Raw genomic sequence first — 26,861 nt, forward strand, 5'->3', positions numbered from 1 at the left:
ACATTTCCCATAGGTGATGTTGCCAAAGTCATAGTGACCTGACCCGCCTCAGGCCCATATATGGTATCATATGCATAAATCATATGTGCAGATGAAGATATATACAAACACATGCATGTATGTGTAGACAGAATAATACAAACAGAAACCAACACATTGAATTGCGCCTGTCTGTTTATTGTTGAACTGTATGTGAACCTGAAGCCAGCAGCTTCAGGGAGTATCGTTCAGCGTGATGTTTGATGCTTGGCATCATGTTAATTTGGAAGGCATTTGAAAATATAGCGTTTATATTTTAAAATGATCCACTTTTATTGGATTCAACTTTTGACCTTGACTTCATTTGCAACACATCAAGAAGTAATGAAGATATTCTTCTTATCTGAAGACACGCTATTTTAAAAAACAAAGTCGGGGAAACTGAATAATGTGCCATTTGTTGTGAATGGAGAACAGAAATAATGTCAGCCTGCCGGGCATGTTTTCTCATTAAATTCCCTCCTCACTATCAAACAAGAGTGACCCTTGAAAGAAAATGTGGGTTTGTTCTTTTCTTTTTCATTTCATCACAAAGAAGTTTTAAACCATACACTAGTTTCACTCCACAACTTTTACAAATTTAAAATGTTTCACATCAAACAGCAGAAGTGCAGAGTATCTGTCCCTGTCACAGCGGATGAGAATAAAAGTGATAGAAAAAAGGGTCTGACCATAAAAGAGCATCAGCGAGAGTGGCAGCACGATGGCCCATGAAACAAAATAGCAATGTTCCGCTAAACAACAGGCATGTGGTGAATAATTCAGCGAGCATAAAAGTCTGTTTGAGGGGAGGTTTTCTAATATTCATGTGACATGATAGCCAAGACACGAACTCTGGCTCTCACTGGGTACAGTGTTATTCATACTGTGAAGCACTACACTGTTTTGTAATTCATAGCTTTGGTTTTAAGGCCAAGCTAGGACATATCTAGACCAGAGTTTCAGTACTACCATAAATAATTCAAGTAGATTTGTTCTCTAATACTTTGCTGCTGTTGGACTAATATTCAAAGGAAATCAATAAAACAGTTGTGAGTCTCTAAAACTCAAGTGACACCCGAAGCCAAAAGAATAACCATTAAGGATGTATTTATAAATGTACTGGCTTTAACACACCAGTCAACCCAGTTTCCTGTGACGGTTCCAGACTCAAAGAGACACTTGGCTGAAAATCTTTGAGTTGTTTCACTCAGAGATCTGCGTCTGCTGATCAGAGTCTGATTCTGGGTCAACTTCACCATCTCTGCCACACATCCTCTGATTTCTTCCTCACATTTCATTTCCATAGTTTTTTCTCTCACGGCACCCAGGGATCCACAGTGGGGGGTGTCTCTTTTTGAGTTTTCACACTAATATTGATTTTGTTAATCTTCTCATTATAATTTGTATTTCAGAGAGAAAAATAGCTTGAGCAGTAACATGAATACTGATACTCTTTCATTTGACTTTGCAAGTATGCCGTTTGTATGCCTCTTCCATTCTCTCACAAGCTTAATTGACACAGCAGATGCCCTCCTTTACGGATTAAAGTCCCCAAAGATTACACCTGAAGACTTAATCCCTTCCTGCTCTATGAGGTGTGAGTGAATCACGGGTATGATATCACATTTCTGGACAGCTCTGCTCTCTATAACATGACACAGAACCAGAAGTGAGTGTAGCTACTGCGCCCATTGTTGTTGACAATGTTGCCATGTAAACCTCTGTAAACCTGGGTCAAAAAACATTAAAGGGCTTATTGCAGGTTTAAGACAACAGTTTAGCAATTTATGGGAAAATAACTTAAAAATAATATCCAGAAAGAAATTCCTAAATGAATAACCCACTTTGAAGGTGACGTCACAGAGGGGTCCCTGAGCTTCTGTCTCATAACTGTCTCAACATTAATACACATGGATCAGACTGTCACTCCTGTCAATGAAATGGAAAAAAATCTGTATTCCTACCCATATTATGGTCCTCAGGGTTATAATTATGAGCCTGTTAAGGAAGATGGAGACTGGACACATAAAAATAAAATATATATTTGTTTTTGTTTCCTCGTCTTTCCCCACTACCCCTCTCACGTCAGCTAGCTGCTCAGCTACCGAAGCATCATGGAGCCAGAGAAGACCGAAACCAGGAAGCTGTTACTGTTACCCACAGGGAAGGGAAGAAAAAGAAAAGTTTCAAGGAAAGGGCTGAAGCAAGGAAGAATTATGAGCGAAACAGGTGCCAACAGAAACTGAATATTGGAGAAATGTACGACCAGTGGAAAAAGCTGCAGAGGGATTTGGGACTGAAGAGTGACGCTGAGACAGCTGAGTTTCTGTTGAACAAGTAATGACTTTGTTTACCACAGTGGGAGATGTCAGCTGAATAACTCTGGTTAGTCTGTGCCTGTACTGGCTAATGACTGAACGCTGCTGGTCGGAACAGGTCGGCTTTGTCAGTAGATTTTAGCATAAGTTAGCCACACATTTTTAGCATTGTAAACTGAGCTGGTGAAGACACACCGAGAAAGGTAAAGCCTCGCCCACAGTCGGCTCTGCTCTGATCAGCTGGCAGTGGCAACACCAGACCTGCTTCACCGGCTAATTCATGGTTTTGATCGTGCTGGTCCAATTGAAAAAGCTCCCACTGTGTGCTACAAGGAGGATGACTGTCGTGTTTGTTACATTTCTGCCAGCCGCTTCTTGCTCTGTCGGAGGGGGCGTGTTGTTAGGAGGCGAAGAAGGGCGATACGAGCTGGGGGGCAGGACCTTGGAACATGGAGGGGAGGGGTGAGTGAGGCTGCGTTTTTCAAATGTGTCTCATCAGCCAAACTGGGTTGCAGATCGTAGACCAAAGCTTTAAAGAACGGTAAAACTAACTCATACTTAATAAGAAACACAGCACAACCAGAAATCCCTGATGTCACTCATGACTACCTGTTATTGACATTAGGTAGACCCCGTTGCTACATCATATGACGCCATGTTGACAGAAAAAGAGCTTTTTGAACAGCCATACCAAAATACCCTTTGACTTAAGACATATATATATATATATGTAACGTATAGTATATGAAAAAGTTCTTACAGTCAGTTGCATCCTTTAGCAGGGGATGGAGGAGGTTTCTTGGTGATCCATGGTACAGATTCAACCTAGGAGATCAATTAACACAATCCTAAATCAATGACAGAGTGAGTGACTCCATGGATGGAATGAATGAAAGAAGCTGCTATAGATGCCCTGCTTCCAAACAGGTCTTTTTTTTCTGAAACTAGTGTCATTTAGCCAAAATAGCTCCCTGAACATCCCTTCCCTTCTTAATCCTGACTGCTGCAGAGGAGCAAATCCAAAACAGCTTACACAAAGTAGTAGTTCTGCAAGCATGCAAGAAATTTAAAATTAGCAGTGCCTCTTTTTTTTTTTTTTTTTTACAAAAGCTTAGCATGTTTACAATGTAGCACACAAGCTGGCAGTCCCTGGGTGATACTCGGACACTACAGCAGTACACGTCCTTCAACAATCTCCTCATGAGAAACCTCATTAATGCAAGGCTGCTGTAATTAAGAATGCTAATCACCTTCTGTCTCCATCAGCAGGCTGAGCCTCTGGCCTGTTGATAAAAAGCTCCAGGACAGTGAGGCCTCGCCCCAAGGCCTGCTGGGAGCCGTCTGGCTTGGGTGACAGGGACACCAGCTCCAGAACCACCACCATGCTGGGGAACCGCAGACACGTATGGAAGTGCAGGACCTGGAGAACAGCAAAACACAGTTGAGGGAAACATCATTCTCTCTTGTTCAGAACCCTGCTGTGATCTTTATCTGTATCTGTGAGTCAGAGCAACTTTTAAAGTTGGCAAGCCACACATGATATCTTTAAAAAGTATCATCATATCACAAAACATTGGTATTTTTATCTGTTAACACAGGGTTCAAACAAGTGTGTGTTCTGTTAAAACTAACTTGTGAAAAAAACAAGCACTCAGCATCAAAGAGACTTTTGGATTTAGCACTTGTCAGGCCTCATTAAAGGCAGTATAAATAATTTAGCTTTTCAAATGTGAAATATAAAATTGGAGGAACATATCCTACAAAATAAAACCAAAATGTCAAAATAATTAGGAGAAAAAGAAAGAACATTTGAGGTTTAATCTGCTGCATTCACACACGGTCACATGGACCTGAACGTTTCTGTAAATCCTGCCATAAATGTACGAACAAAACCTTTGATACATGGAACCCATTGATATAACTGGATTGAGGGGTGTTGCCCTGAGACTGTTATATGATCCACTCCTTGATTTCTGAAATGCAACTTCCATAGATTTGAGTGCAAATTACACAGCACTTGTTGACAAAACCGCGTTATATGGTCCCAAGATGTTTTCGAACCTATACTATTTAAACAACGCTGAAATAGACTGTGCATGTTCCATCCTGATCCACCTAGATTTTTCCAATTGACCTTTTGTAATAAAAAAAAACCTGTGAAAACACAACAAAAGAAAAACATTCTGCAGTAGGTTTAATTACTTTTCACACCAAATAAAGGTATAAAACAACATAAACCCCATGAGACCAAAGGGTATCGACCTCACTGATTGGCCTGTACAGGAGTCCAATTACCAGATTTCATCTTGGCCCAGAGAGACCACAGCGAACAGCTGGGGATCAATATTCGTTTTAACTGCACCGACCAAACCCAGAGTGACATCTGACTGGAAAGAAGTGTAGTTTCATAACAAAAATATATAAGTTATGTTTTCAAGACTTCTTTTGAAAACTTGTTTTTTCATATGAGGAGTCTATCAATACCATCCAAGCTTTGTTTTAAGTACTTTTTCCTTTCAGCGGGGAGGGGCTGAAGCCTTTCCCAGATGTCACTGGGCTCAAGGTTGGGTCAAGCATCAACCTATAGCTGTGAGAAATTAAGACAATGTGGAAGCGCTTGAAATAACAGTTCCCCAAGAGAGGGGGTTAATTTCTTCATTATTTTTTTATTCTTTTAACAACTCAGCAGTTTAGAAGATATCAAAACCCCAAGTTTTCCCAACCAGAGGCACAGCTCACCTAACTCGGGCACCCTTTTAATGTTCCAGTATGGTTCCAGGCAACAATTTGCTTCTAAACTCCGTATCAGAAACAGATATGGCACGGATACTACGTCCATGTATTATACTTTTGGCACACGGGGGGGAATATAAGGATCTCTGGCTCTGGAGCCTCATACGTCTCCTTTGCAGTGGCTCCTTGTAGCTTTAAAAAATTAATGAAACAAAGAATATTTATTTTTCTTACAGGGGGTATTCATGATTCAACACATTGATATTGAATAAAATCATGCGTTATCATTTTGTTGACCTAAATTTTTATCACATCTGTCAATAAAGCCTGCCACTGCTCCATTTCACCTCCTACAGCATCAACAGCCCACCAACTTTCCATGCACCTGTGACTAACCTCAAGTTTAACAGCCCTGGGAAGATAACTAAATCTACAAAAAGACTACTCTGGAAGAAAATACAGATTTTAGTTTTGTGTGGATGGATTCACCTAACTGCAAATGTGTCAGCTTGATATATATGATGACATGTGGTAAAACATGAGCAGGTAATAAAAAATGATTAGCTGAGCCATATTATGTAATTAAATTCAGTAGCTCTTTCAAAAATGTTATTTTTTTTTTCTTTTAATTTTTGTATATTCTTAAAGTTTCTAAAGACTTTAAAATTGTTCCAAATCTTTGAAAGTTATTTCATTTTAAGTTTTTTTAAAAAGTTGAATTTTTTTTTTTTTTTAAATGTTGCCATTTTTTTTAATAGAAAATTATTTGAACATTCTAAAAATCTTTGAAAACTTTAATTCTTTTTGAAAGTTTTGCATTTTTGTTTCAAATTTTTGCAAATTTTGTAAATATCGTTTTTTTTTCAATTTGTGAAAATATTTCAAATTTCAAAATAATTTATTTTTTTAATGCAAATCCTTTTAATAAGTAGACATCACGCGTACAATTACAAAAACAATAATAATAATAAAGCTTGTCTCAATAATTATTTACTGGATTTTAACTATGGTTAGAATTTTGTACACTCCCCTGTCTTTCTTGTGTAGATAAAGTAGATTTTGTGGTCCTGGAGTTGCTTTAATACAGGTGTGCTGAGGCAAAATGGCTCCTATGAAAGTAAAGGTTGCAGACCCCTGGGTAATGCTGTATACATTATATACAGAAGACTTGATGAAGATCTGAAATCAAGAGGTGTTAATCATCCATCCATTTTCTTAACTGCTTATCTTGTTCAGGGTCGTGGGTGGCTGGAGCCTATCCCAGCTACCATTGGGCGAGAGGCGGGGTACACCCTGGACTGGTCGCCAGCCAATCGCAGGGCTTCACTTAGGGAAATGCACCTAAATATAACACTTACACATCTGCATCAGTCCCCCCTGAGCAGATTTTATAAACGATGGGCCTTTAGTTTAAGTTTGACAAAAATACCCGACCACTGGAGACACCACTAATCTTCTGTTCAAGAGGGGAGTGTGTCACCTTGATGAGGGGACTCTTCAGTACTTTGTGGGAGAACAACCTCACTATTTTTAGCCAAGTTGCGAGGAAGAATGAAAGCCTTCAGAGAATTTGTTTGTAGTCCATGCCAGGTAGGTGCAATTGTTTACAGGCTCTGATCTGCCATTATAATGGGAAATAACAGCCTACCTACAGCCACACTGATTTACATGCACAAAGGGCTGAATATGATGAAGAGGCACACAAATTCTCTGTGATCCACTGGTCCCTGTGCACAATGAAGCCTGTTATTTTTTCCCCTAACATAAAGACGAACATGACACTGTCAACAGGAAAATGGAATAAGTAGGCAAGAGCTACCTTGAAATACAGAGGCAATGTTTCCTGGCCCACTGTGGCAGAGCTTGTTCATCTTTAAACCCAGCTACCCGCCATCACATAGCTGCTGTATATTCAAATCTGAAACCTCTGGGGCTTTCCTATTTCAGCTTCAGCAGTGTTTTATCTCTACGCACAGTGAGTCTAAATTGCTAGTTTCCCAAATACAGACACTCCTGAATACAAATGGAGAACGTGGGAGGTACAAAAAGAAGTCTAGCCATTGTTTGATTTAGTTATTTGTTGATTTTTTTTTTTCCTTTTTTTCCTCACACGTTCCCTGGACTTTGCCTCACTGACATGGATTCTACAAAACAGCTCAACAAACCAGTGTCTGCACAGATAAAAGTGTTGTAGATCCAGTATTAGAAAAATTATGATCAAGGCTTTGTTCAAATGAAATGATGAAAGAGAATTGGATGAGTGATTAAGACTGGTAAGTGAACACAGAGGCATTTTATTTTGAAGGAAATGTTTCATGATGAGCTGTCAAAGGAAAGTTTGAAGTGAAAGGAAATGTGTTAAATCTTAATAGAAAGCTCTGAGATGAGAGCACATCCTCAATGAAGGGAGCGCAAATATTTCAGGTCGTAAGCCTTTACTCTGAGTGTTGGCTGAGTTGGAATTCAGTCAGATCTTCCAGCAGCAAAGACAAGGGCTGAGATCATACAGTAAAAATATCCCTCTTCACAAAATGCTTGTCATCCACTTCTCATCGTCTGAAAACTTTACTTTTACTTTATTTCCCCACAACCTTATCTCAGAAATCAAAGCCTCCACCTGGATTGAACTTTTCCTGAACCCACCCCAATTTGCGAGAACAAGCCTGAGAGGGGAATCCATATTTTCTGTCGTTGTTCTCTCAAGTTCCCTCCCCCTCTCTGATCATTTGCATTGTGGTCAAAGACGCAGTCCCTCATTCTCAGAGCGATCCGAACATGGACATTGTTTGTGACCGATTTCCAATTCAAAGGTAGAATTCCTTTTTCATCTGCTCTGATGCTTTGATGCTGCTCCAAATTGATTCTGTTCCAATCTCAGGGGAAAAAAGAAGAGAAATGAATAAAGAAACGCTCTGTCTCCCAAAGGAGTAAATACCTCCCTCACTTGATTTGCAGCGATTTCAGAGACACAACGCCAAAGAAAACAGCTTTGACTGATTGAAAATATTCAGAGAAAGGTAAAGAAAGGTTAAACACCGTCAAGGTTTTTGGATAAATATGTTTGACTTGACTTTATCTCCAGTCTGACCTGTATGTTTGAAAGTAGGATTCTGCAAATATCCAGATTTACATGGGGAGGAAAAAAGACGCCCCAAAGATCAGGAGAGAGGGTTGACTCTCCCCAATTTAGAGGATTACCATATCTCAGCACAACTGAAGTATATTTACTCAGGGCTTGAAGACCTCCGGGATCTCCGGAAATCTGGAGCAGACAAACCTGCCTGATTGTAAGATCCTGCAGGTCAGTCTTGCCGACCTCCGTTAACCAAAGTTTTCACTCGATCGAGTTCCGACTGAACCAGTCAGGAAAGAGAGGTGCCTCTCTTTCCTTGGTCTGCAATCAAGCAGCAGCGGCGCGAATCGGCTACGTCATACCGTGGCTTGATGCGTATTGGTTTATGATGAGTGTGACTGGCAGAACGATCGTCCAATATAGAATAGAATAGAATAGAAAATACTTTATTTATCCCCGAGGGGTAATTCAGGAGTCACCGCAGCATTTAAGAAAACAAAAGTAAGAAAGTATATAGAAAGTGCAAAAAGGTCCATAAGAAATTAGATGACGACATCCCGTCCACCACTCGTCCACCACTCTCCAGCCCAGCCAGTCTCCACCTCCACAGGGTCCAGGACTGAGCCTCCCCAGCAGTATGTTCAGTCTCTCTATCCTGTCTGCTCACAGCAGGCGAAGCTCCTCCAATGTGGGGCCGGCGTCCGATGTCAGCACCGTCGGCCACGTCCGTGAACAGCGCGATGCCTCTGGGTTAGCACGGCTAGCTCGTCCATCCCCCGGGGCTAGATCCCACGTTCCCAACAACGATGGATGGAAGGACAGGTCCACATCGTCACCTCCCAGCTCACATCCGAGAACCAGCACGTCGTCCTCACCTCCTCCTCCTCAGCTCGAGGGAAATCATCAAGCCCTACACTAGTTAGCATTGACATGCTACAGGCTGCTAACAGCTAATTTTGCATGTAAACAATGCAGCCATGGTTACATGTAGGATCTCCAGACAAACACAGGAGAAAAGTAGTAAAAAATATCACCGAAGCCACAAAAAGTTTGGTGTCCATGACCAACAATGAACCATACAAAGTGATGATCCACTCCAAATACAAAGATGACGAAAAAGAGACGAAAAAAATTACAAGTAACGGACAAAGACGAGAGAGCTGCTGCAACAGGCAGCTACTTGGGCAGCGCCTAGCAACGGAAAAAAAGTTATGGAACAATATGGAACTGTCCATCTGATTTGTCAGAATAACGTGCTTCCTGAAGAGAGTAAATAATGACGGAGGTGTGGAGTAGCAACCAACTTTAACAAAAGTATTGATACTGAGAGATGTTTGTGGACAACATAGAAGCTTTTGAAGGCTTCAGAGAGCCAGCTTCCTATGGAATCGGGATACCCGCTCGAAAACTGCATGTATGTATCCAAGGTAACCAAGGAGATTTAGCCAATCAGAGGCAGGGTGGGACGTTTTTTTTTTCCATGCACATTGGTGTGTAAACCATCTGCGGCAAATTAATACAGGCAACATAGATAGATCAGATGGGAGGAGAAGATAAAAAGTAAGTGGTGCAGGGGTTGGATTGAGGAGCTCAGGCCAGATGGACAGCCTCACGGGACCTGGGGGGGTATTCCATGAAGCTGGCTAAAATAAAATCTCAAACAGGGATTTATTTTTACTGCACTGAAAACTTCCTTAAAGTTCATCAATCGCACTTTCATTCATTTCATTCACAACAACACTTCCCTCACTTAATCAAACGTTTTTGGTGACACTGTCACAGCTTGTGTGAGTCCAGAGGATGATGGGAAATTTTGTTTCAAAGAATCAAAGTCAGGAGATGGCTTCCTTTATCGTTTTGTAATGCAAAACATGTTAAATAAATAACTCCACTATGCACTCCGATCATTAAATAAACTGTGAAATAATGTTTGTCTATGTATGATCTAAGTTTATGTTGCCATGGTTACCAACTAGCGTTTGAGCCATACAATCATTTAGGACAATCAGACAATTTGTTGTTTTGAGTTAAGTTGGGTGTGATTGCAGGTGTGTCGACCAGCCATGAATACTCCTGTCAAGGATAACTCAAATGTGAAACTACATTATAAAGCCACCAATGAAAAGTTCCGCTGTGATGGTTCCGTATGTTTCCGACTCTGTGTCTCTATAAACAGCACTCTTTGCCAGAGACGACTCAGCTGAGCTGTTAATCGCTGCTTCACTCAGAGCAGGACAGGACAATGACGACGCTTTGGTTTGGACCACCTGCATCTTCTTTTTGTTGTCAGCTTGTTTTTGTTGCCACAGTAGACAAACTGTTTCAAATTTTCAGTAATGAAAGTGGCAGGAAGATGGAAGGCATAGTTACATCCAACTTTCAGCGGTGCAGATTTCTGCAATGTTTCTGTTCTTACTATTGATCAGACACAAAGAAGGCCTGCTGTTCTATTATCCACAGAGCTTCCTGTTACTGCCAGAGAGGCACTTTTTCTCCTGCTATAAAGCTCCTGTGAGGAGTTTGTAGCTGCTTATAAAACAGAAAAAAATCAATACTGATGCCTCTATATGAGCTACGAAAGCAATGAAATCAACATTGACAAGATTGATTATCTCTGTACTGTTTTAGGGAATGCCTGAAACCACTGCCAGGGGGTGAATGTCAGGTAAAGTGATTCACTCTACAAGCTTTTCATTTATTCTTTTGACTATTCCTATACTTGAATGATCCAGAATTGTTCAAAATCCCTTTTTACACATGATCAGGTCAAATTCAGTAAAAAGCTGAGTTGAAGGGGGGATAGAAGGTAAATCTGTAAGAACTGGGCCCTTGAACTCCTAACATGTTATACAGCAGTTTAATACAATGATGGTAACATTATAAAAATCTTTTTTTTTTTTCACTCAAAAAAAAGTATAACTTTTGTGTCATGCATCAATATGATCCTGAGCAATTTTTGTGTCTGTGAAAGTTCAAATAAGTTCACAAACAGTAAGATAGTCACAATGCTAATTGTGTTGGCCAGTCAATGGGATTTTCCATTGACATTAGCATTGAGCTGGTGAAGAGACACTTTCCTTTGTTCAATTAGGCTGTGTATATAGTTTTCAATCTGTCTAAATAAAAAGCCAAATCAACAACAACTTGCTAGGCGCCGCCCTGTTGGTTGTGGCTGCCTGTTGCTGCAGCTCTCTCTTCTTGGTCCGTTTCTTGAAGTTTTTTCATTACTTTTTCGTTCTTTTTGCATTTGAAGTGGATCATTACTTTGTGAGGTTCATTTGTTGGTCATGAACACCAAACTGGTTGTGTCTCCAGTGATAGTTTTACTATTTTTTCTCCTGTGTTTGTCTGGAGATCCTACATGTAACCATGGCCGCATTGTTTACACATGAAATCAGCTGTTAGCAGCCTGTAGCATGTCAATGCTAACTGGTGCAAGGCCTGATGATTTCCCACAAGGAGGTGAGGACGACATGCTGGTTCTCAGATGTGAGCTGAGACTTCCACCCATCATTATTGGGAACATAAGGGTACCTCCAAAAAGGATCCAGGAGACAGAGACTGAACAGACTGCTGAAGAAGCTCAGTCCTGGACCCTGTGGAGGTGGAGACTGGCTGAACTGGAGGATGATGGACAAGCTGTCTTGTTATGGACCTTTTTGCACTTCACACTTTCTTACTTTTGTGTTTTTGATTGCTGCTGTGACTCCTCGTGAATCTTCCCTTTGGAGATGAAGTATTTTCTATTCTTTTTTTATTCTAACTGTCTCTCATTTCACTAAGAAGTGATCTGCAATCTGCTGGGCTCAGCACCTGTGTTCAGGATAGAGTAGATTATGTTTTTTACTTTCACTCACACATACTTCTACTATGACTATTTTCGTATCAATATTATCAGCAGCCTTAATACGAGAAATCAACAGACACGTCTAAAGGAAGTGCCGCCTAGTTTAAATAACAATACTGGGCTTACAATAACGTCAGTTGTGAGCTGGGATGACTGGGATGTTTATTACAATTTTGGGAGAGTCTGCTGTCTTAACTTACCTTCAACATATATCTGCTATTCAGAGTTCCTCCACTTGGCAAAACCTTTTTTCATCTGTGTTGTGTGTGACAAAGAGCACTGCATGCACAGCTTTCACTGCTGATTGGCTGTTACCTGAGTCATGGCTCTGCTTGAAACCAATCAGATTGTACTGTGGGTGGGACAGTGCTGGGGATTGAGTGGTGACTGCAGACAGCAGCATGGCTGCATCAGAGGCGGAACAACACAGTTTTGAATTGGTTTGTTATCGGTCTTCGGATTACAAAAGGCAGATGCCAACATGCCTCAAAATGCCAAATATCGGACCCAATAATCAGCCCAGCCAATAATCGATCTATCCCTAATGTGTAGATTACGTTCAGAGGAGATGGAACAAACATACTCAGAAGAAGGGAAGAATGAGGAGATAGCAGCAGCTTTTCCAGTGAGGTTTAACATGCAGAATGTCTAAATATCACACTGCATGTCATGTCACTGATCTATTTTTACATTGTTCAGGGAAGAGGTACTGCTCACCTGAAATGTACCGTAAAGTGCTCTGCAACACTTTGCTTGAACAGGAAACAACATAAACAGGTGCTGACAGATGTTAACCATGTTTTTTTGTTTTGTTTTGTTTTGTTTTGTTTTGTTTTGTTTTGTTTTGTTTTGTTTTGTTTTGTTTTGTTTTGTTTTGTTTTGTTTTGTTGCAGAGTACATAACTTATTGAAGGAATCCTGCAAAATGGGGATTTATGAATTCTGCACACCTTTAGACCCTAAGCTATGGGAAGAGCATTTTCCCTCACGTTTAAAAATTTAACACAAACAATTACCTCACTTTGCCTCACAAACTTCCACATTTGTACTTTTTCAAGTCGAACATATGCACGACCGTTTCCCCCAGAACCAAACATTGAGGCAATGTTGTGAGATCCCACTCCTTCCCAACGCCACAGGAGCACTGAATGATGTCATTGAGAAAACAGCTTGCATCTGCAGCAGTGCCAGGCACAACATATGTTGAATCTAATGAGAGGTTATACTCCGCAGTGACTGTCAACAAAGCACTAATCGATTCTCGCAGGGGTAAATATCCTCCCACCCATAAGAGGAGCAAAGAGGGGCGAATGGCAATGGGGTGACATTAAAACATCATCAGCACAGAGGCATGTAGCCTGAAGTGACTGTCACTCCCAACAACCAGCCTGTCTGCTGCTTCTGAAAACCAGCCCAGGCCTCTTTGTGGGAGACAAGGAACTAAACAATGGAAGGAACAGGACAAATGAGCATGACAGAGCTGTGTCTGAGATGTACGGCCATGACAGAAAGACAAAAACAAGCAGCACAGATACAGAAAAAACGCTTCTAATTGTGGTCTTCAATGCATGGGATTACGACTACAAATAGAGATGAGCGTATGTGTGTATTTAATCAATACAACATTTTATTGCAAAGTGTGTGCAAACAGGTTGATTGGGTTTAGCTGAGCGCCGACTGTCTATATCAGCTGTCTGGACAATTACTGGAGATTAGTGCATGCACAGCTAAGCAAGTTACGAGCAAGTCATTATACGGGATCCAAATGAAGCTCTCCTGGGAGGGACTGAAGCTCTGCCTTCAATGTTTTAGATTTGTCTCATAAACTGTTTTAATTAATTAGGCAGGAGGAGGCCCAGATAGCAGAGGCTACTGGAAGAAATATGAATATATACTTGTCATGTGTGCACAATAAGACATTGTTATTGTATGATCTTTACTTTGAATCAGCCACTCCTACTATCTTCTTATAAGGTTTGTCAGGTTTCAACCAACCTGCTTTGAGCCTTACATCAAATACTCTTCCACTTGTTACTTTGCTGCTGTTTCAAATCAAATCACAAACTTTTTAAACTTTGTCATTAAATCAAATAAACAGTCAGCTTGTCAGATTTAGTTAGCTACATTTCAGCTCATAGCCTCTGGAGTTGAATTTTGTCTAAAGATAATTGAACATTTTAAAATGAGAATTATTTATTTTAAAAGGGTACTATTATTTATTCCGCCGCGCGGACAGGGCGTGACTGGTGCACTTTGCAAGTTTCCTGCAGTGCCAAGAGAGGCGCAGTCAAGGCACAGGGAGGCGCAGATGAGCGCGTCCACGCCTCCCTCCATGCAAATGGCAGAGAGAGAGGAGAAAAGCCGTGAGTGAGTTTATAAACAGCCGAGCGCTTTCTTCATCAATCAAATGAGCGCCTCTCCTCGCCTTTAAATGCCCCGCGGCCCAGGCGCAGCGTCTGATTGGTCTGACTGATCCCCAGCACCGTGGAAACAGTGCTGGTAGCGAAGACGGTCAGAGTCGCTGTCCCTGCAGCAGGAGAATGGACAGCGGGGCACATCGGAGGACACGAAGCGCGTCACCGTGTGGGCCAGCTCCCTGGACAGATGTAATCTGTTCCTTTGTCATTAATAGGAGAACAAAATGAAGAGACAGTTACACAGCTGGCTTATCCATTCAGAATACTTTTGATCCACCTGCACTCCTGGTTTGTCATCACCAAATAGCAGAACCTTTGGTGATACACTGTATACTCTCCCAGTGTCTCCACCTCATCCTCCTTACAATAATGTACTCCATCTTTTTAGATCACGTTAAAAATAAAGACTAAAACAGAGAAATATGGGAAATCACAGGTAAATCCTGAGTGACATACATTTATTTTGTCTCTTTTTTCTTTGTCTTTTCTCCCTCTTTTCTTTGAATTAAATGAAATGAGAGAACCAGATATATACTCAGTATCAGATGTTAAGGCTGTTTATTGTTTAATTGTAAGATGTGCATCAAACTTCCAGCTGCCGTCAGGTTAACTTTCCATTATGACAAACGGCTTTAATCTGACATCAGATGTGACGGGACAGTTAATATAGATATAAATGTATATGCTGGTTCAGACGGTTACATTAAATAGTGATTGCTGTGATTTTTTATTGCATTAAAATGTGCCTGACACTCTGGAAACCTGCCTCTGAGGCTTTGTTGACATGTGCGCACATGTGCTCCTGTCACCAAATTACAGCTGCGGAGGGTGCGCTCCGCTTTGCGCCGAGGATAGACCAGGTTGGAGCTGGCGAGCTTTCAGTGCACTTTCTGCACTGTTTTGGCACGAAATTGTCACTGCACCAACATGAATATGCTGACACTTCCCCCTGGTGCGCCGTCAACTCCCCTTGGTGTCCCCTCAACTCCCCCCTGGCGCGCCGTCACACCCATCTCTGTGCAGACAGTCTACCAAATTGTCAAATTGGCAGCACACGGCTGTGCGCTGCACGAAATTAACACTGCGCAGGGTGCGCTGCACGAATTAGAGCCCTTAATCTGAAAAGATAAAGTGTATCAAGTTTGTCACTTAAACTACTGTGACATTAAACTCATGTTACAAAAAATAATTGGTTGAAAGACTGATGAATGTCAGTGTAACCAATGTTACTCATAAAAAATCTAATACAGCACTTGTCTATGATTATTATTTTATCAGACAACTGCACTATAAAAATTAAACTTAAAATTACTTGAAACCAACTGACCCAAGAATAGAGAGAAAACATTGATGTTTTCAGCATCAAAACCCACATCTTCAAGTTTAGGAATAAAATATCTTATATACTTTGAGATTATATCTACTATACAGTTTATGGGCAACATGCAGTAAAGTAGCAATGTAGGTGGAGAGGAGGTATTGTACTCCTAACTCACCTCAAATATAATTTCTATTTTAACAAATTATGGATATCAAGAGTTGAAATATCAACATTTTGTTACAGGTCAAAAGAGTTACGATATATGGCTGCATCAATATTTTTCCACACCACTATTGTATATGATGTTAACTAGCAGCCAGATTCTAAACTGAGAAAAAAAAAGTGCATTTCAGCAGAAAATACCGTAATACAGTCACTGGTAACCGTTTCCCAGTTATTCAAGTATTCCTTGATCAGCAGCAATCAATCAATCTGTTTAGCCCTTCACAATAGCCAAAAAGGTATCCAAAGTGCTTTACTGCAATGTTAAGAACAACAGTATCAACAACAAGCAGACCATGAAAAAATACAGAGTGAGGTGCAACACAGCTACATGTGATCAAAGCCTTTCAGAAAAGATTAAACAGAATAAAACAAAGTGTGTACAAAAAAAACAGGGCAGCCCCAGTCAGAGTTAAAAGCCATTCCATAGAAGTTGGTCCTAAGCTTAGATTTAAAAAGGCCAAGGTCAGTAGTGGTCTGAATATCGGGGGTAGCTTGTTCCATAATCAGGGAGGAGTGACAGCAAACAAGCGGTTATTCCACTGTTTATACCAGGACCCTGGGACGTCTAACAGAAGCTGATCTGAACAACACAGGGCCCCCCCATGATGGGGGATAGTTAAAATCTCTAACAAGTTCAGTGAAGCAAGGCTGTGAATGGTATTAAAAACAAACAATAGTTTAAAATCGATTCTAAAATGAACTACCCCCCCCCCCCCCCCCCCCCCCCCCCCCCCCCTACAGAGTGTGCCAAGTAAAATAAGTGACTTAGACAGGAGACGTTTTTTGAACTAGGCTGTGATTGGTAAACTTCTGCTTTGAAAATGTTTTTTTTTTTTTTTTTTTTTTTTGGGCTTGGTGTGTATGTGACTTCCTGTACTTCTGAAGCCAGCCTCAAGTGGACACTGGAGAAACAGCAGATTTTAGAACTTCTGCATTGTCTCACATTCTTAGACCTGAGGTTGCCGCTTGGTCATGACTGGTCAGATGAATCTCCGCTTTCAGATACAGCCTTGTATCCTCCTGACCATCTCCATTACACACATTTAACAAACGAGGATACATTTTTTACGATGAAATTGTGTTTTGCTACCTGTTTTAGTGAGTCCATAAAGCCATCACAGCTGTTATGTAGTGGAAGGTTAACAAAAAACTTGATTAGAGCAATAATTAGTGACTTGGTTTTGCATAATATCGACTAAAAACTTTTGTAATAGCTTCATTGAGTCCTATTACTGGCTGCTGGAGCCAAACAAGCACAATGCACCTCTCAGAGAGCTATTTGAGGGTAAAAGCTGGAGCAAAATCTTCCTGTCCTCTGGAGGTACTCATTCAAATGTTCCATCTGTGGGCCACTGGGCAAGCCCTGAAGGAGAAATCATGGGTATCAGAAAAAAACAAAAAGAGGCTGTAAATGGGCAATGGTTTTGCACAGAGAGGTCCAGAGCAACTGGAGAGTAATTGACAGGGCCCTGTTGTTCGACCCCTGGCGTCTTTCCAAAAGAAAAGCAAACTGGGCATTTCCATTTAGCAAACACGCTAGCTGGGAGGCTGAGAACAAGAGTGTGTGCTACCTGGGATTTTGATAATAAGCCAGCTCCACGTGTCTGGATACACACATTAACTATTCACATGTTAGGCATGTATGTGCATGAATAGATACTGTATGTTGAAGATGACTAAAGGCAGCGTCCATACAGCTCTGCATAGCTCATGAATACATAATCAAACCTAAATGCAGTATTTAAGGGTGCATTTCTACAATACATGTGATCAGCAGATACCTTCACCCAGACAATGGGTGAATGATAAATGAGAAAAGTCAAAGCTCAGCTCATAAAGAGCTGTTTAACCACACAAGTACACTCAGAAAGCTATAATGCTTTGAAAGTTGTTTTGGCAGCTTGGAGGTGGATGGGGAGAAAAAGAGAGGGGGGAAAGGAAGAGAGACTGTTACAGTAAGTTACTTGACAGGCACAGAACCAGCGGGTATCAGCATCACAAATCCTCTCGGTGTGAAATTCTATGACTGTCAGCAGCACAGGAGAGATGAGAGATGGCGGTGGGGATGATAGAGAGGCAGAGAAAATGACAGGGATGCAGGCTCCAGGGTTCCCTGGAGCCAATGATATCACCAAAACGCATCTGCAGGGATGGGGCTGACTTTGCATATGTGTGACGGTTTAATCGAATATACTTTTAAGGAAGTTTTCACTAATTTTTGGACTTGATTTGAAAGTACCCCTTTGAACACCCTGGCTAAAATGGCCCAATCCATTGGGACTGTGTTAGAGTGAAGGCTAATTAATCCCAAACAAAGACAAAACTGCAACAGTGGCAGCAGAGTGATGCACCACCAATGAATGAAGAGATTAGTAATGCATGTCCCATGAGTCAATGTCAAGTCATAGAAAGGAAATCCGAAAATAAATCCAAATTAGTCAGGATGTAATATAGATTTGCTGACGTGCTCATTAGGGTTTTGTAGGTGGGATTAAGAAATGAGGCGTTGTGTCATCACTCCTGTGTCAGATGCAGATTATAGAAGACATAAAAAGCAACAACAGAAAAGAGAGATGTGTTAAAGTAGGAGGCGGGTTAATGCAGAAAGTGGTTGCTGTAAGCCAGTGTTATTGCTCTTGAATCAACACTTTCTTCTTCATCTACATTTCAAATGGAAACCAAACTGCCCCAAAGCTAGTGTTTCATGTTTAAGCTCTAAAGATGTGGAAGAGTTATGACTGACACACTGTAAAAATCATTGGGTTGATTCGGTTTAAAATATTGACTTCAACTGTTGCCTTAAAAATATGCATTCAGTCCACTTTGAGAAAAGTTGTATTCAATTCAGGGAGTTGCTTCATTAATGATCACTTAGGGCTCTAATTTCGTAGACCAGGCGCAAGCGCAGCCGGCCTTCTTGGTCTTTTCTCTCCCTCTTTTCTTTGAATTAAATGAAATGAGAGAACCAGATATATACTCTGTATCAGATGTTAAGGCTGTTTATTGTTTAATTGTAAGATGTGCATCAAACTTCCAGCTGCCGTCAGGTTAACTTTCCATTATGACAAACGGCTTTAATCTGACATCAGATGTGACGGGACAGTAAACATAGATATAAATGTATATGCTGGTTCAGACAGTTACATTAAATAGTGATTACTGTGATTGTTTATTACATTAAAATGTGCCTGACACTCTGGAAACCTGCCTCTGAGGCTTTGTTGACATGTGCGCACATGTGATCCTGTCACCAAATTACAGCTGCGTGGGGTGCGCTCTGCTTTGTGCCGAGGATAGACCAGGTTGGAGCTGGCGAGCTTTCAGCACACTTTTTTTGGCACGAAATTGTCACTGCGCCAACATGAATCTGCTGACACCTCCCCCTGGTGTGCCGTCAACTCCCCCTGGCGCGCAGTCACACCCATCTCTGCGCAGACGGTCAAATTGTCAAACTGGCAGCGCACGGTGGTGCAAGGTGCGCCAGGCTTGCTCCCCCTGCTCTGCGCCACGAAATTAGAGCCCTTAGTGTCTAAACTCGATACTCTGAGTTGAAATAACTTACTACGGTACATAGTGCACTGAGAAAAACTTATCTTCTCTTGTCAAAGAAAACCATCAACCATCAATCATTTTATTTTAAATCACAAAAGTCAGTCATACTAGTTGTTAACACATACATTTTTACATTTTTAACTATATGATAGTATTTATTTGTGAAAATTTGCTTTTTCTTAACAAATATACAATTACATATCCTTTCAACTCACAGATGTGAGTTAAACTAACCAACTATAAGCCACAATTTCCCAGTTTGGGATCAATAAAGTAATTCTATTGTATTCTAATCTAATCTATTCTATTCTATTCTATTCTATTCTATATTTATATCATTTGCTGTATTTGAGGTTATGTTCACTTATGTTCATGAGCCAGCAGCTGAACTTCTGAACCTAATTGATAGGTGTGAAACCTCCCCTAAACCCTGGTCTGACCAAAAGAGGTGGTCTTGGTCCAGATCAAATGAGACCACAGTCTGGGTCATGCCCATTGTGGAAGCATTACTTTTGACATAAGAAACTTCCGGCATACTGTCCCACTTCCAAAAAGAAGAAATTTATTATGACAAGGTACAAAAATACTGAAACCTTCCAAATGTTCTCCGAGAATGAAAGACAGAGAGGGTACGAGGGGACAGGAGAATCTGGCTTTCTGGCGGCCAGTTGACAAATCACTGTAAACTACAGAGACACCCAGAGCATGTAGGCGATGGAGATATCACGAAGGTTCGTCACCATAAGAGGTCAAACCAAAGGTATACAATGGAACAAAAACAGGGATCTTGGTCTGGACTTTCAGGTGACAAAATACTCTAAAATTGCAAATTATAGATAGATTATTTTTTTCAATTTGTACCGCAACTTGAATGATTATAATAATGATTAGCCAGTCTGTACCATGGGGCATAGACAGCCAGTCCACTTCAACTACAGCAATGTTAGCTGGGTCTTATTTCCACTGCGTTCCTTTCTCACTCATCACAACAGTAACTGTTAGGTTACAATTTACAGAGGCATTCTGGGTGTAAATTGAGAGCTTTAGCTTAGCTAAACATCTGGGAGGGGCTAAACTGTGCAGGAAATAACAAAACAAACAAACAAACCAGTGACACACAAGAAGAAAGTGTTTCCAGGGGAGGAGCTGTGTGTTCTGTCTGAAAGTTTTATGGTTTGAAAAAATCTAATATAGACAGAAAAAAAAAACTATTTCAACAGAACAATGCAATATGTGTCTTGAGAAATGGTCATCCTTTAAGAAGGCTGTACAGAAAAATCTGTGATTTTATTACGGTGCATTGGCCCCTATTTGTAGCTGCTGGGTCGCTGGTTGTGAAGTAGTCATCTGCCATTTGTCTTTTCACTGTTCTCAATCTGCTCAGCTTGTGTTCCTCTTCGTCTGTTAAAAGGCAGGTGTGACTTGGTGGAAGGCCTGTTCAAATTTTTAAAAACAATATTTTACAAGTATTAGTCCCTTATAACACCACGAGGTAATTTAAACAAGTACCGTTTTTCTGGTGAATTAATGTTGCCATCACACCACGAATCAGTTTCAGAGAGATGCGGTTAACTCTGAAAACACAGACTTTTAAGTTAAGTTGACACATTGAAATTAGCATTTTATTGAACTGACTCAAAATCACAAGTTGGTAGACCAATATCTCATTAACTAAAGATGAAATTTCATAACTCATTATGTTAAGTAGAAATGAATGTTAAAAATAAGTTGTGAAAACTTACTGAATTTAACACTTTTAGCAGTGCATTGGTAAAACAGAGAAGATTCAGCCAACCCAAATCCCGGACTGAATTACTTCCATTTCATCTGTTCTCTGGTTATCTCACCCAGTCAAAATGTCCACTTCCATCGTTTATGACTTTGCTGTGCGTCTAAGTCATGTAGGTTGTTTTTCATATCCAAAATACCCTCGTTTTGAAGAGCTGCCTCAACCATGCAGAAGTTTTCCTTCCTGCTGAACAGTGAATAGATTCTGGAGCCTTAAAATAATCTGCACATGCCCACATAGCATTATCATAATGCACTCTTGAACCTTTATATCAATATGAGAGGAGCAATTCTGCAGCATCAGAGATGGAAAAGTGAAGGAGGCTGAAAGTAAAAGCCTAAAGCATGACGGGCAGAAAAAGGAACAGGCAGTGTAATGGAGCTGATTGAGAAGTTGGAGTCAGGAAGGGTGTTCTTTTCAATCACCTGAGTGACTGGTGTGGAGAAAAAAAGGAGCTTGGACTGAATTAATGGAGGCAGTCAATTTTGTGTCCCCTGAGACGTGCACTGAGTCTGAGGGAAGAGAAAACGAGGTCTGGAATAAAAGTTTATGTCATAAGGACAAAACAGATAGAAAAGAAAGAACAGGTGGAGGACAGGGAGAAGCTGATTTATCGGCTGAAGATGAAAGGACTGCAGCAATTACTGGAAAAACAGCCCAATTATGTGGAATCCCTCGAAGGAATGAGGGTGACAGTGATGGGATATCTATTCAGCAAGGGCTTTCATCAAGCGGGGACTCGTCTTTAAACAAAATCTCCTTCCTGTGCTTTTTTTTTTTGTGGGACAGAAGAGAATATTTAATAGTGAAGCCACTTAGAAGTGACCAACTTTTCACACTGTGTTAATTAGGATGTCTGGTCTGTACATTTGAAACTGAAGCTCAGCTAACTTAGGCTAAAATGTTGATGATAAATGTCAGGTTCTAGCTTGTTTTTTGATCAAATGGTTCCTGATTCATATTAGAACCTTAAACAAGAACCCGACCCTGTGGATTTATAACCATTAAAAGCAGAGCGTCAAAAAACAATGAGCCTGATTTATAGTTGTGTCCCTGCATACATTTACAGAGATGCATCAGTTACTTTTACTTTTACCAAGTGTCGTGACTCTAAATCTGATTGCGTGGTAATTGATTGGTTAATATTACCCATGACCATATTGTGTCAGGTGTGACATCTCATTCCACAGCAGACAACCACTGATTGACAGAATTAGCTCTGGTCATGCTACACCAGATCTCTGTCCACTGTCAGCGGCACTAGATCACTGACCAGTATCGTCCCTGACCATCTTGCTGCACTGCAGCAGCATCAATTCCACATCAATGTCACAACCCTCTGTCCTTCACTCAGCACTCTGAGCCTTCTGCTTCTGTTTGCTTCAACAATGTTTGAGTTTTTTTTCTGAATCCCTCAACTACGGTGGTTGGTAGGTGTCATCTGATTTGCAAAGGCCACAACGCAACAAAGGTTAAAAAAGATCCCAATAAAAAGAAGTTGAGACGCTGGGGTCTCACCTTATGATCTCCTTCATTGTACTTATATTTCTACCAGTAGTGTGTCATCTTACATTGTTGCTCATTGGTTGCTCGGCGCTGCCCAAGTAGCTGCCTGTTGCAGCAGCTCTCTCTTCTTTTCTTTGTTTCTTGTAATTTTTTTCGTCTTTTTTCCTCATCTTTGTATTTGGAGTGGATCATTACTTTGTATGGTTCATTGTTGGTCATGGACACCAAACTTTTTGTGGCTTCTGTGATATTTTTACTCCTTTTCTCCTGTGTTTGTCTGGAGATCCTACATGTAACCATGGCTGCATTGTTTACGTGTGAAATTAGCTGTTAGCAGCCTGTAGCATGTCAATGCTAACTGGTGCAAGGCCTGATGTCTTCTCACAAAGTGAGGAGAAGGAGGTGAGGATGACGTGCTGGTTCTCAGGTGTGAGCTAAGAAGTGACGACGTGGACCTGTCCTTCCATCCATCGTTATTGGGAACGTAAGATCTATCTCCAATAAGATGGACGAGCTAGCCATGCTAACCTAGCAACAGAGGGAATACCAGAGGGCAGAGTAGCATCATGCTAATCACAGACATGGCTAACAGAGCTAACACCAGACACCAACGCCACATTGGAAGAGCTTCACCTGCTGTGAGCAGACAGGATCCAGGAGACAGAGACTGAACAGACTGCTGGGGAGGCTCAGTCCTGGACCCTGTGGAGGTGGAGACTGGCTGGGCTGGAGAGTGGTGGACAAGCTGTCGTCATCTATTTTCTTGTGGGCCTTTTTGGACTTTCTATACACTTTCTTACTTTTGTTTTCTTAAATGCTGCTGTAACCCCTGAATTTCTCCTCGGGGATAAATAATTTTCTATTCTATTCTTTTCTATTTCCATGTAAACTCAAACGTTTTTTCACTGCATTCTTTGAGTTTTCAGGTGAAACATTATCATTCAAACAGCACCAGGATGCTAAATGCTCTTTACTTGCAGCTTTTTAGTGAAGAGGAGTGAAGTAAACAATGAAAACTTACTTTGTTAAACTTCGTGGACCATGCTTTAACCACACTCCACAAGAAGACTGCACTTTATATTGATGAGTTTAACTTAAGGGAATTGGGGAGGAGAGCACAAATCACCTTTGTTTTCAGTGACGCTGTTAAAATAAGGCTGAGGAAGAAATACTTTGTTCTAATTATCAGTTGTTTCTTGAGGATGAGCCAAAAAGCAGCCAAAGAAATGATTTTATTCTTAAAGTTCTGATCTTTGAGTTTATGATAATGCCAAAAAGAAATCTTTGAATAAAATTACCCAGACCACACAGTGATTAACCTTTCAACCTCATGCTGACCCAAGAAGGAGCTGTCCAAACAGAGCACACTGCATGAACTGAAGAGAAGCAAAATGAAACTGTTCAGAAGCACATTAGCTGAGGAGGATACGTCTCTGCAGTTACCATAAGGCAGACAGGCACTGACACAATGTACAGTGGCTGGCGACAGACTTAACCATCTGATGGAGTCCAAATCTGACTAACGCCCTGAAAGCAGACAGGGTTTGGACTCTGAGTTTCATGTGTCCTGACAGGTTACGTGCCCTGGATCATCGCCAAGGCCAGACCAAGGCGGTGGAGAAATTAACCACATGAAAGAGCCAGATTGGTTTAGAGAATCTGCTCTTTTCCTGAAAGCCATTTCTCTCCAATGACAGTCCCAACCTATAATACATGCCTGCACACAATAAAAAGCTCCTAATCAGCACAAATTAAATAGCATTTTCCTCAACTCCTTGTTCCTCATTTTGAGCCTTGGTGCCTTTGGTTTCTCTTTCTGCCTGACTCCAGCAAAATCCAGTGATATGGCATCCTACAAAAGACCCAGCTTGGACCAGAGACAGATCCCTGCACCCTGGGTGGTGTCTTATTGTGTCACCCAGGTTTTGGTCTCCTGACATTTTGTAAATCCCGTCTGAAATCCCTCAGAGAGAAAGCGCAGACGCCGCCTGGGACTGCTGGAGATGCATCCCAATGAGGAAGGCATGCATACTGTACGCTGATAATAAGATTTAAGGAACTCTGAGTGACTTGATTTAAAAAGGTAAAGCTGGAATCTGACATGTCAACGCCTGGGACAACAAATAATAAAAAAAGAAAGAGTCCTTTTATTCCTCCCTGTCTCAACATTTCTCACTCTTCCTCGCACGAAAGCGAGAAAGACTCCCGAAGTGATGATAGCAGAATTATTGGAGCTCCGTGTTTGATCGCGTGTGTTTGCGGCAGTATAAGACAGGTGGGTGACAGAAAGAAAAACGAGATATGGATGGAGAGAGAGGAGTTAAGTAAGACTCTAGTCAATATACAGCACACAGAGTACATAAAGTCTCACATATCCCCACCTAACAGCTCCTAAAGGCATCTCAGCCTCATGTCTCCCTACTGTCACCTCCACAGTCGCTCTAGTGCCCCTTGATTTTTTCTTTTCTTCACGCACATTCACACACACACACACACACACACACACCTACATAACAGAGCTTTGTATTGCAGGGTGTGCCATTCCAGTGTGTAAAGCTGTTAAGCAGCAGCTGCTCTGCTAGATGTTTGGTCCCCTTGGAGCTGAAATATTGATCAGTTCTCAGGCAAGGCAGCGGAGTCTTCGCCCCCACTATGGCCATGTATAATTGAAGTGTATATCTCTTAGTGTGGCATGCCAGTTGGGAGAAGGAATTAAGCCTAGAGGGAGGCTGAAGGCCTGTCTGTGCTGCCATAGCAGCTCCTTTGTCCATCAATCATAAGGCTTTTCACACAAGTGGGTTTCATAGACCGGCCACATTTTACTGTAGGAAGAGCAATGTCTTAAAAAGGAAAATAAAAAAAATGGGACATAGAATATACCAAGACTCAATATAGGTCATGTTTTACTGCTGGCCATTTATCCCAGCACTTAGCAGTTCAAAGAAGGCGTACAAAACTCCGTTGAGAAATTTTGTGCAAGAGAGGACTTACACAGGAGCAGAATTCTGTTTGTGTAAGGATAAGGCTGAGGTCATGTTGTCAAAAAACTCAAATAAAAAGAGCAAAGCTAATGATGTTCTAGTCTCTGTGTAGTTTGACTTCTTCACCCTGTCTGTGGCTCTCAGCCCCAAGCTCAGTTTTTTTTCCTTTAGAGCGACTTAACCGGGAATAAAGTTCCTTCCTCCATTATAGGTGGGCACTGCAGTTGCTGGAAACCGACAGAAATAAACAGTCTGTTTGTTGGGGACTATTTACAGTTGGGGATTAATACAGATTTGCTGCACAAGTATTTACAGCAGAGGGCCTGAGAACGTGGGCTCAACTCAAAATAAACTACAGCGAGTCCTGGACAACAATGGAGCTCTATGGCCCAGAGTAATAATCTCAATCATACACACAAACACTTCATGTATTCTTATGGTCTTATTGTTTCTCAGTTGTTGGTATTTGACATCGTAGCTGCACAGTTTACATATTGTACAGACCCCAGCTTCTTTGGGTTGTTGCTGCTCTTACACTGCACAGAACTGAAATCTTATTGGGTTTTTTTTTTACTTATTCTAAGTAAAAATTGTCTTATTATTAGGCCTGACACGATATAAATTTTGCTAGACGATAATTTTCCAAAATGTTATTGCCGATAAACAATATTGTTGTCAATATTATTGTGATTTTTTTTTTTTTCATTTTTTCATTGATGTAATTATGATAAATGGGATAATAAAGTGATTACACCATATCAAAAGCAAGAAACTTTAATTTCTTAAGAGTATTTAACTGTAATTAAAAGGTCAGGATCTTTTAAATAAAATATATTAAACAAAAATTATAATAAATTTAACAAACAAGAAAGAGAAAAAAAATACAATGAAAATGAAATGGACTCTCTTTTAGAAAAAAATACATGTCAATGAAAATAATTAATACTAATCAAAAACAATAAAACATAGACCCTGTCTCTAAAGAAAAAATAAAACTCAAAAAAAAAACAAAAAAAAAACTCTAGCCTAAATAAAAGGGAGTTTATACAGTTCCTGAATTGTTTGTAACATGTACTTTT

General features: G+C 40.8%; 1 protein-coding gene across 1 annotated transcript in view; it reads right to left on the bottom strand.

The window, feature by feature from the left end:
- nphp4 (nephronophthisis 4) overlaps positions 1-26,861 on the bottom strand; it is a 370,059-nt gene that overhangs the window by 318,565 nt on the left and 24,633 nt on the right. The window contains exons 3-4 of the mRNA XM_074682340.1: positions 3,590-3,759; positions 3,100-3,164 (exon numbers count right to left, since the gene is read on the bottom strand). Coding sequence (XP_074538441.1) covers positions 3,100-3,164; positions 3,590-3,759 — 235 coding nt within the window. The remainder of the gene's footprint in view (positions 1-3,099; positions 3,165-3,589; positions 3,760-26,861) is intronic.

The sequence above is a fragment of the Halichoeres trimaculatus genome, unplaced genomic scaffold (genome assembly GCF_033239565.1).
Source record: "Halichoeres trimaculatus isolate MK-OKI-2021-1 unplaced genomic scaffold, fHalTri1.1 fHalTri1_scaffold_11, whole genome shotgun sequence".
Lineage (NCBI taxonomy): Eukaryota > Metazoa > Chordata > Actinopteri > Labriformes > Labridae > Halichoeres > Halichoeres trimaculatus.